The 16,963-nt window shown below is 29.8% G+C and overlaps 1 protein-coding gene across 1 annotated transcript; it reads right to left on the bottom strand.

Annotated features, from left to right (window-relative positions):
* Positions 1 to 5,534: 5,534 nt before the first annotated feature.
* On the bottom strand, positions 5,535 to 15,820 carry Dtd (D-aminoacyl-tRNA deacylase). Its single transcript, XM_075378722.1, has 4 exons — positions 15,645 to 15,820; positions 11,542 to 11,632; positions 7,899 to 8,137; positions 5,535 to 6,140 (listed from the first exon to the last, which is right to left on the bottom strand). The coding sequence occupies exons 1-4, from the start codon at positions 15,685 to 15,687 to the stop codon at positions 6,037 to 6,039; spliced, it is 477 nt and encodes a 158-aa protein (XP_075234837.1). The 5' UTR covers positions 15,688 to 15,820; the 3' UTR covers positions 5,535 to 6,036.
* Between the last annotated feature and the right edge of the window lie 1,143 nt (positions 15,821 to 16,963).

Below are 16,963 nucleotides of genomic sequence, written 5' to 3'. Positions count from 1 at the left end.
TGGTGTAATGCCATTCCCTGTTAAGGTCAAGCCATGATGATTATTAAATAATCTTGACTTGATTTGTGTCTAAAATATTTATATTATGAATTAGTACAATTAGAGATGATAATACTTACAATAATGTAGCACTCTTTATTATTTTTCTAACAGTCAGCATAAAATTATCATTAAGGCCTGACATTTAATAAAAATATATTAAGTTTAATTTTTTTTAATTTTATAAAATTGGCATCTTATAATTTTCTTCACATCATCGCAGATACCGTAACAATTTTAACTTAAATAATATGCAGTCATAACAATTTAGCCAGCATTAGCATTTCATTACTCCCAAAATTCTTCTGTTAATTCATTGGTAAAAATTCTGTATTATTATTTTATATTTTTGTACATTAATTAAAAAGGAAATTTTATTCTAATTGGAATGTATTTCATTTTTGTCTTTTATTTGGTGTAATTTACTTTTGTGAAATGCAAGAAAGCAACCTTGATACCTACAAATTCACATTTAACACGGTTTGTTATAAAGTCATGTTAAATTTTCCAACTAATATCATCTCTGTGTAAAACTTATTTTGTGCCTCCTCAGTCGATTTTTATTTTCTTTCATACTTTGTATCATATCAGAAAAATCGACCGATAAACCAATTTTTTCAAAGATATGCTTGCATTTCCTTGGAATTTGGGCATTGACAACAGCTACCATGGAGATGTGAAAAAACTTTCTTCCTCCATTTCATCGTGTGCTTTTTTTTTAAACAGACAATGGCTTATTGATCAAAATTACCAACTCCTATTATAATTATCTTAGTCCTATTATAATATTAGGCTAACGAATATCTGATTTTATATAGTGTAGAACAATAGTGTCTTATGTAGTTTTATGTTTACATTTGGCCTGCTATTTAATATACAAGAAACCTTTGTTGTGTAATGTATACTTATTTTCTAAATTAGTAAATCGGTTGACAAATTTCTTTTGTTTTTCATTATAATTTCTATTTCTATTGCCCTCATTTTGTTCTGCTGTAAGTCTTTGGAAACATTGAAACTTGACTAGAATTGAGAACCGATCCGTGAATATTATGCGGTACTTTCATAAACGTTAAACTCAGAATCACTTCATCAGTAGCTTGGTATTGTTATCTGTGGTTCTAAAGAACTAGTGTATACCTCTGAATTTTGATTAAACCCAGTTTTTTCGTTGATCAAGATGTAAAATTTTACTCCCAGTTCAATGGGTTTTATTTTTTTATACATTTAAAACCTAATCTGCCAAGAAAAGGATAAATCCCTTCAGTCACAATTAAAACATCTAGGTGGAGATTTAGGATGGATTGTAATGGATGTTTTCTTACATTTCTCAAGAAGAAAACATAAAAACTGATTTAACATTTTATTTTACATAAAGGATCATAAAAATCCATTCTTTGAGAAAAGTATGAAAAATTATTCCGTTATAAAAAGTAATAATAAAAAAACTGACATTAATATCAGCAGACAAGCAGGCTTGTTTTAATATTTCTCGTTTTCATCAAGCATGTGTGAAGTACAGCAAAAAAAAGTTCATAAACCGATCCGGTAAATATTTTGTTTCATTGAAAATTTGATTTCAGTGTGTTCTTTTGCCTACATCAGTGATTCCCAAACTGTACGCCGTGGCCTCTTCACAGGGGCACCATGAAATATTGTAAAAGCTTCATAATTAATTGAACCAAGACATTTATAATTATTAATTTAGTGTTAATAAAGTAAAAAAATAATGAAGATACATGAGCTTTATTTATTTTTATCTTTTTTTTACGAGTAGTCATACTTTTACTTAGGGTAAGGTGCCGTAGAAACATTTTAATTGAAAAAGGGCGTTGCAACTCGGAAAAGTTTGGAGACCACTGGCCTAAGTGATTGAATTTTCCTTTAAACATACTGATTTGTCTCGGTTTTTATATTTTTAAAAATTAGTATGTCCAAGAACCGATGCAAGAAATCAAATTCAAATGAACTTTTGTCCTAGTTGTACATAGAGATAAAGGTTGCCTTGCTGGTCTTCCGAACAAATGAAAATTTATTTTTGGCTGGTAAAACCGCACATACAATATCTAATTCGGAATTACTCTTAATTTTTGAGTCGCTATTATTTTAAACAAACTCCAGTAAACTAACTTGCATGTTGTTTAGGGCAGCACTGCCTGGCACCATGTGATGTTAAATATTAGTTTGTTCTTATTTGTTTGTATTTTATTAAATGTGTGTTTTTATTCATTAATTGTTAGTGTGTAACACGTGACCATACAATACGGCCTAGTTGTCAAGCCTGTTGGATTCAATCTTATTATATTATTGTGAGATGTGTTAAAATATGGCAGGCAGAATATTGAGACAGCTCCATACAGCACACAGTTCCTGGTGATTTACTCGGGTCCATCTATACTCTATAAGCCAGCTCAGCACTAGAATCTACCAGTCTCATCTTGTTTAGTCTAGTCTCTTGATATATCATTTGAAGACTCATACATATATCATACAGTAGACATGTACATACATTAATTTTTTTTTTTCAACAATTTAATATAAATTAAATCACGAACATTTTAATATACAATTGTTAATTCGAATTGGTATTTGGTTTATTTACAGTCCACTTAACATAAACAAAACACACGTAATAATAGAAAAACAACTCAAAAGTAGAAAGTTTATAAGTTTTTTTGTTTACACATATGCGTGGAACTGTGAACAATTAACTATTGAAAAAAAAACAGATTAGTATTAATTATAATGCACACCACTCAAATTATTTCAGAACCAATTATTAAACTCTGAAGACTAGTAAGTACCCCAGCATATTAGAATACAAGAAAATGCAAAGATTATAATCTATGTCCACTGGATTTTGGATATGTTTGGCGAGAAATGTTTATATACAACCAGTGTGTTAAAAAGAGGTATACTGTAATTAAATACGTGTTCGATTGTAATCTGTATGCAGGCTTTTTAGTCTGCAACTTGTTTATGTTAGCACAATTTTTAGTAAAATGAACCGTCTAGTATATGTGAATGGCGGAGGGTATAAACATGTTATTTGTTAATTCTGAAAGTGCCAAAGATGATATAAGTTACATGCTACTAATTTTAGCTTGCTAGTTATGTACAGATTGGAATGTATAAGAGATAATTCTCAATATCACATAATTATCTATCAATATTATCTTCTATTGTAAATAATACTGATAACAATTACAGTAGAACCCTGACAATTCATTTCCTTATAGAAAGATGAAATTATGGTAACGACAAACTTAACATTAGTACATTTGGAGGAAAAAATACAAAAATAAGTAAATGCATCATATAACTTAATTATAGTATAGACTGCATTAATTTATGATTATTTACTAATAATCATAAATTAATATTAAGAAAAAAGAAATCTCAAAACTAGTGGTTTCCGTTATTTGTACAGATTCTTTTATTCCTTTTGTATTTGAGAGTTCTTTTCCTTTTCTATAGCAAATAAATTGTAAGACGAAGGTCATCCAGAATGCAGTAAAGGACATTTTGATATAGAAAGATCAAGATAAAAAATTCTTTATATTATTTTATGTTTACAGGAACTAATAAACTACTTTTCAACATAATCGCCACACAAATTACTTGTCGTAATAGCACGGTACCACCTTCTCTAGAACTTCATTGCATACTTATGCCACCAAGTACCTGAACCATTCATTGTAACTTCTTTCAGCTCATCATTGTCTTGGAAGTTCCTGCCTCCTAAAAAATCTTTCATAATTGGGGAATAATGATAAGTTAGTAGGCAACAGCCAAGCAAGGGCTGTAAGGTGGATGCTGAAAAACCTCCCAACAAAAACATTTTAGTAAAGTTCCTCAACTTGTTGCAGTTTAGTGTAGGTGGTGAACGTTATCGTGGACAAAGACAACATAAATTTTTTTTTTGTAACCAAGATAGATTGTTATAATTTCATGATGGTAGAGCTCTTGAAATTTCATAAAAGAAACTGTGTAAACTATTAAACTGAAATGTCTATTCTCCTGCACTTTTGTCATCAACTTTTTTCTTCAGTAACGAGGAATGGTCAATCGGAAGGTTCCTCATCATGCCCATTTGTTTGTCCATTATTAAACATAACCTAATGTGTCATTCATCACATTAACACCAATTTCAATGTACCAAAATATTTTCACATTCAAAAACTGTAACGCACTATGCACTTTACATTTGGCAGGATTTTATATTCTCACACATTTTGAAAGCCTGTAAAAAAATGCAAAAGTTCATACAGCTTGTACTGAGCTTGTTGTGGAGGGAGTTCAGTGATCTGCCCACAATGACTGGCAGCATCAAAGACGTGTGCCAAAGTAAAACATTTCTTACATTTTGGAGACCCTTGTGCTTCTAAAATTTACTTCAATTCAGCTTTTTTTGTTCCTCGTATCATCAAATGCATTATAAAGATTTCATTTACTCGACTGAATGATTGGATCATTATAAAAATACAGAACTAATAACAGTACTTCAGATAGTAACCAGCAAGAAGTAACCAAGTAAAAAGAAGTAAAAAATTGTAAGAAAGCTATCTATTGTAATGGGTACCATGATTCGACATACGTAAAATTTAGACATATATTTGCATTTCACATCCCCCAGACCTCAAAACTACCATCAGTTCAAAAGTTTATACATACATCTATATATATATATATATATATATATATTTCACTTTCTTGTGGGCATGATAAGTGTCGTAAATTTGCACCAATCAGTTTCAAATTAATACATAAAATATAACGAATGACCCAAAATCTTGGTCAAGTTCGTTAATGGGCAAAATTGGACCAGGGGGCTTTTTCAAAAAAACAAAATATCATTATAACTTTCTTGTTAAGTAAAATATCAAATTTGTTCCTAATAATAAGTTCCTAATATTCTTTGAATAAGGGCCTAAAACTTATAAGTAAAGTTTTTTGATATCGCCAGCTGTTGGCCTACGGGGTGGAAAAAATGGGGTTTTGAAGATAAAAAAAAATCATCTTCCTTAATAGCCCGCACAGAATCAAATCGGTCTAAAGTGGTTGTTAGTCTTCTAAACATTATTTAAAACTTTTGTCTGAAACCATTTTTGATATGACCAACCCTTACCGGCAAGGGATGATCAAAATGTTGCTGGAATTGTAAGAAGATGGGGCCTGTCATATGCTATACTGAATGTGAAACTTTTTTTTTATATGCATTGTCGTATTGAGTAAATTTGAAGTTCTTCTTAACTTTAAGGTGGAAATCTTTTATATCCCCTACCTAGTACTGGTGAAATCTAGCTTCACCTTCTAGCATGCCAAAAGGGATTTTTTTATAAAAGTGTATGTTTAAAATTAAAAGCATATACGTACATCAGTTCAGAAAGTTTTACTATAAATGAAAACATATTCAATTTTTTGCTCTTTTATTCTTAACATGTTATTACAGCATTTATAATTTATTTATTTAAATACGTATGTTATAACAGAAAGATTCCATAACTAGCCACAATAAAATAATTAAAATATAAAATACCATTAATATATAAAAATATATTAACCTAACAAAAATGTAAATATTTTAATTTAAGCTCTTGTGTTTTTTAAATATATTTTGAGTTCTAAAACCACAAAATTTTTTTTGTTCGTAATTTATCGTAAATAATTTTCAAATAAAATTTAGGCTGTTCTAAATAAATGAAAACTAATAAGAAAAGCAAGGTTCGTTGTAATATGAACTATCCTATTTTTACTATATTTATAAATTAACAAACTGTACCGAAACAAAGAATTAAATAGGAAAAGATAGTGTATATTATAAGATTTCATTTTATCCCCAGAAGAAAATTAAAACCTTTAAAGTAGAAATGGGGTTGTAAATTGATCTATAAAATTCAATACAAGAGTATCTTAATTATTTAGAACTGACAAAATTGATAAATACAGCATTCATTGTTTTGCTACCTTAAGAACTGAATGTTGATAAAAATTAATAAACTATGATTTGTTATCGCCAACTTTTGGTAATGGTGATTCAAGGTGTATTGTTACAGGTCCATCATTTTGAATATTAACTGACATATATTCACCAAAAACGCCCTCTGAAAAAATAATGAACAGTTTTTAGTTACATAATTTGTATTGAAATACAAATTATATTCTAAAATTATAAATTAATATTAAACTATGTTATGCCTAATAAAAAAATATATAAATGGGATTTATTTCTTAATCTGCGAGATAATTTGATTTTGTTATTTAAACTAAAATTTGCTTATCACTTAATACATTTTAAGTGACATAATTTTATTGCTATGTTATTAATAAACACTGAACACCATGGAATGAAACACCCAATTTTGTTTATCCTTGATAATCTTTGGGCATATTTAACGTGGCTTTGGCTGTTGGCAATCTATCTTCTAAAATGTTTATATCATTTAATATTCAGGATGTTATTTGCTTAAACTGGAAGATTATTGTAAGAGGTACAGTTTACCATCCTACCCAGAATTCTATGTTTTTGTAACATCTAAAATTTTTAATTAATTTTAAAAAAAATATATATATATATTTTTACAGGTATAAAATAAAATTAATTTTTAAATGTAATTACTAGATAATAATTTTTAAAAAACTGGAAGAGTGAAATTTGACTGGCTTACCATTATTACTTGAGAAAATAAAATTAGACTTTTTTAATCTTTGTACAATAAAAATTAATAGTTAACAATTTGACTGTTGATTTTTTATTTAAATTTTAGTGTAGCTAGAATGTGATGCCAGATGATGTAAAAACATTGATTGCACACAATCAAAAAATAATTAATATTAACATATTCCAAAAATCACTTTGGATGTGCTTTTGTTGTAAATAACAGAACTTGTGGTTTGGTCGACCTAGGTCTACAATGCTGAACTGTACACCATCAATATGGCTTTGAATATCATTAAATCTAAATATCATATACTTATTTGTAGTGATTCATATAGTGTTCTCCAAGCTTTACAGGCTTTGTATTCTAGACATCCTATTGTCACCAAAATTCATAATACAATTACTGAATTGAATTGTCATAAGTGAATTTCTGCTGGATCCCTAGCCATTTGGGAATCTCGATTAACAATCGTGCAGATTTCATGGCTAAAGATTGCATGTAGCCAACCGTCTTTTACCAATCTATTTACAACTACCGACTATTAATTCCGTTACACATACACTTTGAAGAAGGTGACTAGACTGCTATAGCAGATAATAAACTCCAACACATTAAAGATATACATGGGACTCTTCGTGCAGAAAAATTCACCGAGAGGAAGTGGTCCTTTACAGACTGCAATTAGGACATATCAGAGCTACTCACAGATACTTGATGTCAGCAGAAAACACACCACAATGCGACTGCCGCTTAACTGGGTACCACATCCTTGTGGACTGAATATGTTATGCAACCTTAGATCACAAATTTAAATTACTGAGGGACATTCACACATCCTAGGAAATGATAAGAATGTACTAGACTGGGTATTGTTACTTCTAAGAAGAATCAATATACTACTTAAGATTTAATGATAATCAACCATAAATTTTATTTTGTTATTCCTGTTACATATATAATCCTAATGATTAAGTTTCTTTTATTATTTTAGTTTTAATCTTATTACTATCTTAGTTCTAACCGTATTTTATTAATAGTTTAATATCTGAGAAGGGGCTTTTTTGTTACTTTTTGACCTGAGTGATGATAATGCAAAAGTGTTTTTTGCCCCCCGCCCAAAAAAAAAACCAATTTTTCTGTAAACAATGAATGCTTGTTTCATTCTCGATTACTCAAGAATCTTGATTATATAATATATACCTTTAATTTTATCTTCTATATAAGCAGATTTCAACTGTTTAATAAAGTCGTCAAACATACTTCTTGATAAATCTGGTTGCATAGCAAGATGGAAATCTGGCTTATTACCTTTTAAGGTGTGGTATAATGTTATTTGACTTATACATAATATTTCATAATTTCTATCTTTTACACTTTTTGCCCATCTTCTGTTTCTTTCTTCATCATCAAATAAACGAATGTTTAGTATTTTGTTTACCCTGTTAACAAATTATAATTAAAAGGTTATATATAGTTCCAAAGCTATGTAAACTTAATATTGTTTATACGATAGAAATATCTTATGGAAGATTTGTTATTTTAAAAATGGACAAATTGAGAAAATTTCAAGTCTACGTATAATTATTGATTTGCAGCCTGTTGGCAGCTATGGTCCCTGTTCATGTAATGAATGTACTTGTACCTTATCATATCCATGGACTGTCAGACCAGGATGTGTTGTTAATTAGAAAGCATCAGAGCTATTAATATTACAACTTAATGGCTAAGCTTCAAATTATCAACCTCCTGCATGTGAAAACTACTGATAACAATCTGTGCCAATGGCATCACTCTCCTCTAAATAACTGCTTTAAAAGAATGCATAAGCAATAACTGGATAATTATTTCAGTAAAATAAAATTACTATAATTTGCATTAAATAACCATTTGAGGTTTATATATATATATATATATATATATGTGTGTGTGTGTGTATGTCCAGTGATACTTAAAAGACTTCTTGCATTTCTATCCATCATGGATAAGGTAAATATATGATATTGAATTTTTCTGTGGGTAATTTGTTTTTCATTTATATAGTAAACAACATATGATTAAAATTTTGAGTAAAGCAGAAACATATTCATGTAGGAAAAATGCACAGTAAGAAAAAATTTGTCTCAAATTTAAAAAGCTACCAGTATAGTATATACCATATGCATATTTTTCTTAATTTTATCTAACCTAGTATTTTTATTTTTTAGCATTTATACTTATAGAGTTGTATTATACAAGGGCAATTCAAAAATTGAAAAACTCTAATAAATATAAAATTTCCTTTTATACTATAGTAAATAGAAATATATAGCAACTTAATTTTATAAATAAAATTAAACAGATCTATTTGGCTTTACTAATTTATAATTTATGAATTCTGAGAAACTCCTGCGCTATATTATACACAGTCTGGTATAATATAGATAATCCATAATAATGTTGCCAGCCTACGTGGACGAGTGGCAGCATCTCAACCTTTTATCCGGAGGTCCTGAGTTTGAATCCCAGTCAGGTATGACATTTTCACGTGCTACAAAAATTGTTATTCATATTATTCTCTGCGGTAATACCTAATGACTGTCCTGGAGGTTTAAAAAAAAAATAAAATAAAATAATGTAGGTACAAAACATACATGATAAATAATCAACTTTACCAGTTCCATATAGATTATTGGATTGTGTTAATATACAAGTATACAGTAAAAACCTAAAACACAAGTGTAAGCTTTAGTTAATTGCTTATCAATATTCTAAATAAACTGTAATAAATTCAATAGAGAGGCTCATACTATGAATTTTTCATTTGACCGAAAAGCCAACTATAAAATATTTTTATAATTTAAAAAAATGATGTGGGCAGCAGGTCGGATACTTGAGTCACTAAACTTTTTCTAAAAGCATATATTTTTTATAAAAAAATTCAACTATGCAAAGTTGCCTGTTTTTTTAAATGAATAAGTTTCTTGGTACATCTTTCCTATGATCTGCACATATTACTGGATATAATCCAAATTTTCAACAAAAAAAAAAATCTGTCGTAGTACTGGGAAAAAAGATATTTTGTAATGTGCATTTTCCCTGAACACTTGAGTAACCAAACAGTCAGAATCTGAAAATTGAAAAATTATAGAAAAAATGTGTAAGTCACAGGGTCAAAAAATTTAGAGATATTCTTAGGATACTAATAACAGTAATTATACCAAATTATATCTAATTCGAAGATGGTAGATAACATTTTGACTTTTTTTTTGGGTAATTTGACATGAAATGACTCCTAGTAACAATACTAAAGAGTAAATTAAACATTATTATAAATTACAGTATAATTTAAATTGTTCTATAAAAGAATTTTTTTTTAACATATCTCGATCCGTGAGCTCCTCATTGGTTTCAGAATACAAACTATATTGAAGAGGTTGTAGTCAATGGGTATGTAGTGGGGAGAATAGCTGAAAATCTCCTGCTCAAACTACTAGCATAAAACATTAGTCTGTAGAGTGGGACTGTGCATTATGATGCAGAAGAATGACACGCTTTGTGAGAATCCAGAATTTTATTAATGACCTGCAGAAGAAAGGCCGCTTGCAAAACATTAAACATTCCATGCACCTTTGGTAGGAACAACTAACAGGTTCCATGTTTCATAATTGCTGTTATATTAACACCAAAAAAGGATGAATGTGTAACATGATTACAAATTGCAATGGCTATTAGACATAAGCTGTGTTGCTTAAGCTTATTATAACATTTTATAAAGCTACTTTAGTATGTGGTCTACCATCATCATGAGGTTTACCGTGCCATTGTGTATAAATTTGTATTTTTAATGTTAATTAGACGGCAAGTAAAGCAAGCATTAAGTTAAGTTTGGTTAGGTTATTTGATATATGAAGTTCAATACAAAGAAATGTTGTTACCAAATCAAACTTAATCTACCTCCCGCTAATCTAATCTAATTAACATTAATATACAAATTAAATACAATTTGTGTATGTAATATAAAATATTAGTTCACTATTTAAAATAAATTAGGTAGGGCAGTGCTACTTAAGACCTCATGATGATGATAGATTGCATTCTAAAGTAGCACCCATTTTGTTGCTTAATATGCGAGTATATTGAACAAATAATAAATTATTATATATTAAATAATATATTATTTTATATTGCTATCGTTCTGAGAAATGGATTAATTACAATCGGTGAGTATGAATGTACTTATAAGTAAGAGGATGCCCGGCTGATAAAACACGTTAACCATTTATTAGATTTAATGTATAATTCCCAAGCAGGAAACAAAAGTCTCTGAGCAAGCCCACTAGGCAGGAATATCTTTAGTAAAGGAGCAGGTTAAAGAAAGAGGTGGAAATAAAGGATAATCGATTAACAAAGGGGTAATGATGGTAAGTAATCTTGGTGTTCAAAAGTGCACAAACTTTCTTCAAAAAGTATAATGCTTCCTTTAGGCTAAATTTTCCTCTTGCATTAAACAAGCATAATATATTTTTTAAAAATGTAAAAGATTTTTCAGCTGATAAATTTCTTGAAAATGTTGCTTTTTGTCTAGTAAAGCATAATGACCTAAACCATGAGAATATATTCAGGTTTTCAATAGAACTCATCCAATCATCTAATTCCAGTACAGTGAAATCTTAAAATTTTGTCTAAATCAACAATTTTACCCAAACCCCCATTAATATCCATATCAAAATATTACACAACAAAAATATAAAGCCACTTATATCAAGTTGACTAGATTGAAAGTAAATTTTTTCTTTTATTTTATCAGACCTATTTGTTACATTTATGGTATAAAATAGTAATTATACATTTAAATAATACTAACATATAATCCATATCTTGCTGTGTATCATTTCTTGATATTGATAATAATACACATAATCCATGATTAATCGCTGATATTAGATCACCGTTAACTGTAAAGTAAGCAATGAATAACTGCAGTTATTTTTTTAAATTTATTTTAAGTAATAAAGATATTTGCAACGATGAAACTTCAGTATAGTTTTATTATAATAAAATACACATATTAGTAAATTTACAGGCATTTATTTTAGATGAGTAATGAAATATAAATATAGAATAACATTAACATAATACTGACTATATGAATGAAAACTGTAACAACATAATAAATTTCATGCTTTAAGTTGTAGCGGCCAGAACAATTTTTACAAATGAATACTGAAGCTATTATTGAAAAAAGGCACTAAGTATAAACTATTTTTTCTTTTTTATTAATTACATCTAAGCAAAATAGCACCAAAAAACTGTTTTAACAAAAAAAATAATGGGGCCAGCCCATATAATACAAATTTTGTATACAACTATCCCAGATGGTTTAAAAATGCAGCTTTCTTACATATGTTAAAATTCACAATATATACACTTATACCAGTTACCTGATAATTAAATTGAAAAAGTCTAAATCTGCAAAACAACAGTTATTCTTCAATAATTTTATATAACATGCTATATAAAACACGTAATAAAATCAAAAACACAATATTGAGTAAAATGACAAAAGAATACAAACATATAATAACATCAACTATAGTGAACGATATAAAATAATGAACATTCAGTCTGATTGAACTGCTCCAAATGTTTATAAACACAATTGGCCATCTCAATGTGAAGGCAATGCCGATGTACAATTGTGACATTTAATTTATTCAACTGGAGAAAGGCCCCACAGTGCAAGTAAATGGTGATAATTCTAACAATTTACTTAACTAATGGATTATGAATATGAATGTATTCAACAAAAAAATCAAATAAAAGAATATTAACACACAAAAATTTAAATCTGTTAATTTTTATGTTTCACAACTAGGAAAGTCTACATAGTTTAACCTTAGATAGGTACACATGTCTGTGAGGCTATCTCCCACATTTCCTAGCTCCTTCCCTGCTTTCTTTGCAACTACAGGGCTCAAGGTTTTAGTACCGTCCTAGCGTTCTGAGAGGGATGCAAGGTAAGTGTTATTTTGGTTCAGTTTATAGCAGCATGTCTGGAGGGAGGGGTCACCTCAGTAGGAGTGCCATCTCACAGACCCTGTGTACCCCCTAGCAATTGATTTGGGTGTCTGTGAGATGGTATGTACCAAGGTGACATCACACAATTTTTATTTTTATTTTTGATTTATATTAATGTATTTTGTATTTATTGTAGTTTACCATTCATGTAAAAAGCAGTAATGTAATTTATTGAACTGAGGACCCTGGTTTCGATAAAAAAGTGAGAAACCTTTTATTCGAGGATGAGTATATGGAAAATGTAATTTTATCTACAAGAGGTGATGGCAGAGAGGGGAATAGCTCGGATACTGATGATGAAATTGAAGGTGAAGATGATCTGATGGAAGACTCTGATGATTGCAAGGCAGATCCTGACTACGTTGTATCTTGAATGCTAAAGCAGTGATGTTGATTACAATGGTAATGAAGTCCATGAATCTTCATGTTCTCTATTCTACACAAATGAGGAAGCACGTAGAGCTACAGAGGCAGATATTTCTTTGGAAATACCTGTAACATATCTTGGTGGGACGAATGATTTCAAATGGCATTCTACCAAACCCAATCAACGAATAAGGATGTCTTGTGAAAATATAATCATTGGTCTTCCCGGTCTTACAATTCGGCAAAAGCACTTGGAGAAAATCTGTCTCCAAAACAACTTTTGGACCTCCTGATAGACCAACAAATACTTGATGAAATATTAAAATGGATGAGCATGAAGTTGTAAGAGGCCTGTAGGAAAATAAATGCTAAGCCTGAGAGGACTGAAAATAATAAAAACTTCTTGAATAAGTACAGACCAATTGATTTGCATGAGATAAATGTTTTCAGATCTATGAGCCTCAGTAGTATGACTTGCATAGATAAAATGTTAGTTCCTTTTAGAGGCTGTTACTCTTTCAAGGTTTATATGCTGAATAAAGCAGCCAAATATGGCATAGACGTTCAGGTGCTCACTGATGCAAGGAGTTCATGTTTTTATAATGGCTACATTTATTAAGGGAAGGGGACTGATGGAATAGGACTAACTCCCTCCAAAAGAGAACTTCAAGTCCCATCGCAAGTTGCTATATGACTTGTGAAGTCAATTGTTAACAGCGGAAGAAATGTTTTTGCTGACAATTATTATTGTTCAGTTGAAATGGATCTATTGTTTGCGAAGAGAAGTCTCACCCTTGTCGGTACTCTAAAAAAAAAAAAGGGGGAAATTCCACCAGAATTTCAGACATCAAACATAAGACCGTTACAAAGTTCTTTATTTGGTTTCACACAAAATATGACATTTGTGTCATACGTTCCTAAGAAAAATAGGAATATGATTTTGCTATCTACAATGCATCAAGACAAAGAAATCAGTGAGAACAACCGAAAAGTATAAAAAATTATGTTCTACAATAGAACTAAAGGCGGGGTAGACTGCCTTGATAAAAAGTGCTCAACTTACTCTTCACAGTGTAGATTCCTGAGATGGCCACTGACTATGTTTTTTGAATTTATGATATAGTTTCTTTGAATGCTCACATACTCTGCGTTTCCTTCAGGAAAAACCCACTGCTGTGAAGATTCAGGTTCATTGAAATTCTAGCGAAACAAATGATGGCTCCACATTTACAGAGAAGGTGATTAGAACCTACAATAAGTGGCATAAAAGGTATCATCAATGAAGTTCTCAATGTGCCATCAGGGCCAGAACCTTGCGCTGAAGAAATGTCAGATGTGCTACCATCACAGAAAACTTGTAAAAAATGTGATCTTAAACTAAAGAGAAGGATACAGTATAAATGCATCACCTGTGATACACCTGTTTACCTACAATGTTCCAGAAAACCCTGCACTGACTGTACTAATAAAAAATATCTAAACGATTGAACAAAAATAAAACTGTACGATCTCCTACTTATTATATTTGCAGTTTTAAGTTTATTTACAAAGATAATTTTTTAAGAATATTACTATTCTTGTTCTAGTTCTTTGATAATTTTTTATTATTCTTGTACTTTTATATGATTTATTTTAGTATTTTTGATGATCTCTTTTAAATGTTCCCTATACATATAATATGTATATACTTACTAATTTACAAGAAGCAAAGGCACACTTATTTTCATTTTAAAAAGACAATTATACTTTATTTATCTATTGATACTTTTGGAGGCTGTGTTTTCTAGCTAAGTCAAGTCCTAAGTGAGGGTATTATTAATTTAGGTTGGGTTCTTACTTTAATTTATAGAGCAAAAGACAGATTATAATAATTTTTTTATTAGATGATATTTATAAGATTTGTAAGTTACATACAATCAAGACTGATTAGTCTTCATGAGAAGTTTTGTAATTTGAAAATACAACTTTTCCTAAAAAGAATAGTTTTATAGTTCTAAAAACGTACTCAATCCACTTTCATCCTTGTATTCCTATATTTATGTATGCAATGTTCAATTTAGGGGTAAACGGAAGGTAAAATCACTAACTTGGTGAAAAAAAGAGATGGTGTGTACCCTGGGGCAGTCCCAGGTGCATGTACCCGTGCAGGGTTAAAGACACATCAATATATCACATTGAAATAATGACTAATTAGAAAACTAAATTTCAAAATCAATAACCAATTTAAATATAAATACAACATGGTATATGGTAACATATTGGAAAAACGAATAATTGTTATTAATATTTGTTTTTCTTATATAGTATATCTCATTTTGGTTGTTTAATAATAAGCATTCAATAATTATGATGAGTATAAATGAATATATTCGTCGTTCAACTATATTCTTTCAATAATATTCAGTAGATCCTTTCGTTAAAGGAAAGAGTAAACTTAATCATAACTCTAATATTTAAGTTGAATAGGTTATGTTGAACAAACCGGCAAGCTGTATTAAAACTGCAACTAAGTTATTTAGGTACCTGATACATTAGCACTAGTAACGCGTTGAATCACAGCCCTCATAATTATTACACACACTTTAAAATAATCTTAGAATATATTTTATTTATGTATGAATTAATTAATCTCAAAACATGTAACCTAAATAATGTAATATCGATATATCGAATACAACAGAGGCGCCGCAATTTCGAGTACAGTAGTTACGATAACAAGAAAATCACTTGTAGAAATGGTTACTTTCATATTTAAAGTTTTGTTATATTTGCCGAAGTATTTGTTTTATAATGCTGCAGTTCTGTTTTTTCACGTAAACTGTGCCTTCCACAAGATATAGTAAAGTTATTTATTAAATTATTTAGAAAGTTTAAAATAAGAGCGAGTGAATTGCTAAACGAAGTGAATTATTTTATCCTACTACACATGCTATGTTAATAAAAACGCCTAACGTTTATTATTAACAAGTAACCACAATTTTATAACGGTGAGTAGTATCAAATTAATTACGAAGCAATCATTTATTGCTGCCACCTGCTTTTTCAAATGTCTATTTGATTACTGTATTATAAACAGTTACTTCTAATTTTTACAAATTCATAACGTTTTTCAGTTAAGTTACATTTTTTAATAATAAAAATTGATATTTCTGTTTTTCATAGACATTATTGACAACATTAACTGTTCTATCAGTATTAACTCAAGAATTATCATCCTGTGACCAGACAAGATTGATATTGAATTATAATTGTGCTGCAGGTTATCAGGTAATATATCTAAGTAAAATTAAAATTAACTGTAATAATAATTCCTTTTGTTGGGGAACTAGATTAGAAAACAAACTAATTTATTTATTTATCATATGGCACCAAGACACAACACAGATTACAGTCAAAAATTACAAACAAATAACTAACAAATTAATATAAGCTACTGATTTTAGAATTGCCATCAGGAAATCTTCAGGAGTCCCTTCAGAAGCTGTCCTACGGCAAACTTCTGTGATGGGTTTAACAGTTTGATTTTCACCACACTCGCAAAGGGGTGTTGGTGTTTTACTCCATTTATATAGGAAATAAGCGCGCTTACCATGCTGAGTTTGTATTCTGTTTAACGTTGACCATGTCTTACGTGGCAAGTCAAAACCCGGCGGCTTTTGAGTAATGCATGGTATTTGGTTATTCTGCTTTGTGGTCCATTCTTGACGCCAGGCATCAGTCGGGTTGAATTCTTCCTCTGGGCAGCAGTTGCTGTTTTGATAGGTGGCTTCCTAGATCGAAGGCGACCGTGATTGGTAACCTCAATGTCCTCGTGCATTGGTAGGTTTCGATTGTCCATAATC

This window comes from Lycorma delicatula, chromosome 11, assembly GCF_047948215.1.
Source record: "Lycorma delicatula isolate Av1 chromosome 11, ASM4794821v1, whole genome shotgun sequence".
Classification (NCBI taxonomy): domain Eukaryota; kingdom Metazoa; phylum Arthropoda; class Insecta; order Hemiptera; family Fulgoridae; genus Lycorma; species Lycorma delicatula.
Note: the sequence above shows the minus strand (reverse complement) of the source record. Positions and strands in the feature narration are given on the sequence as shown.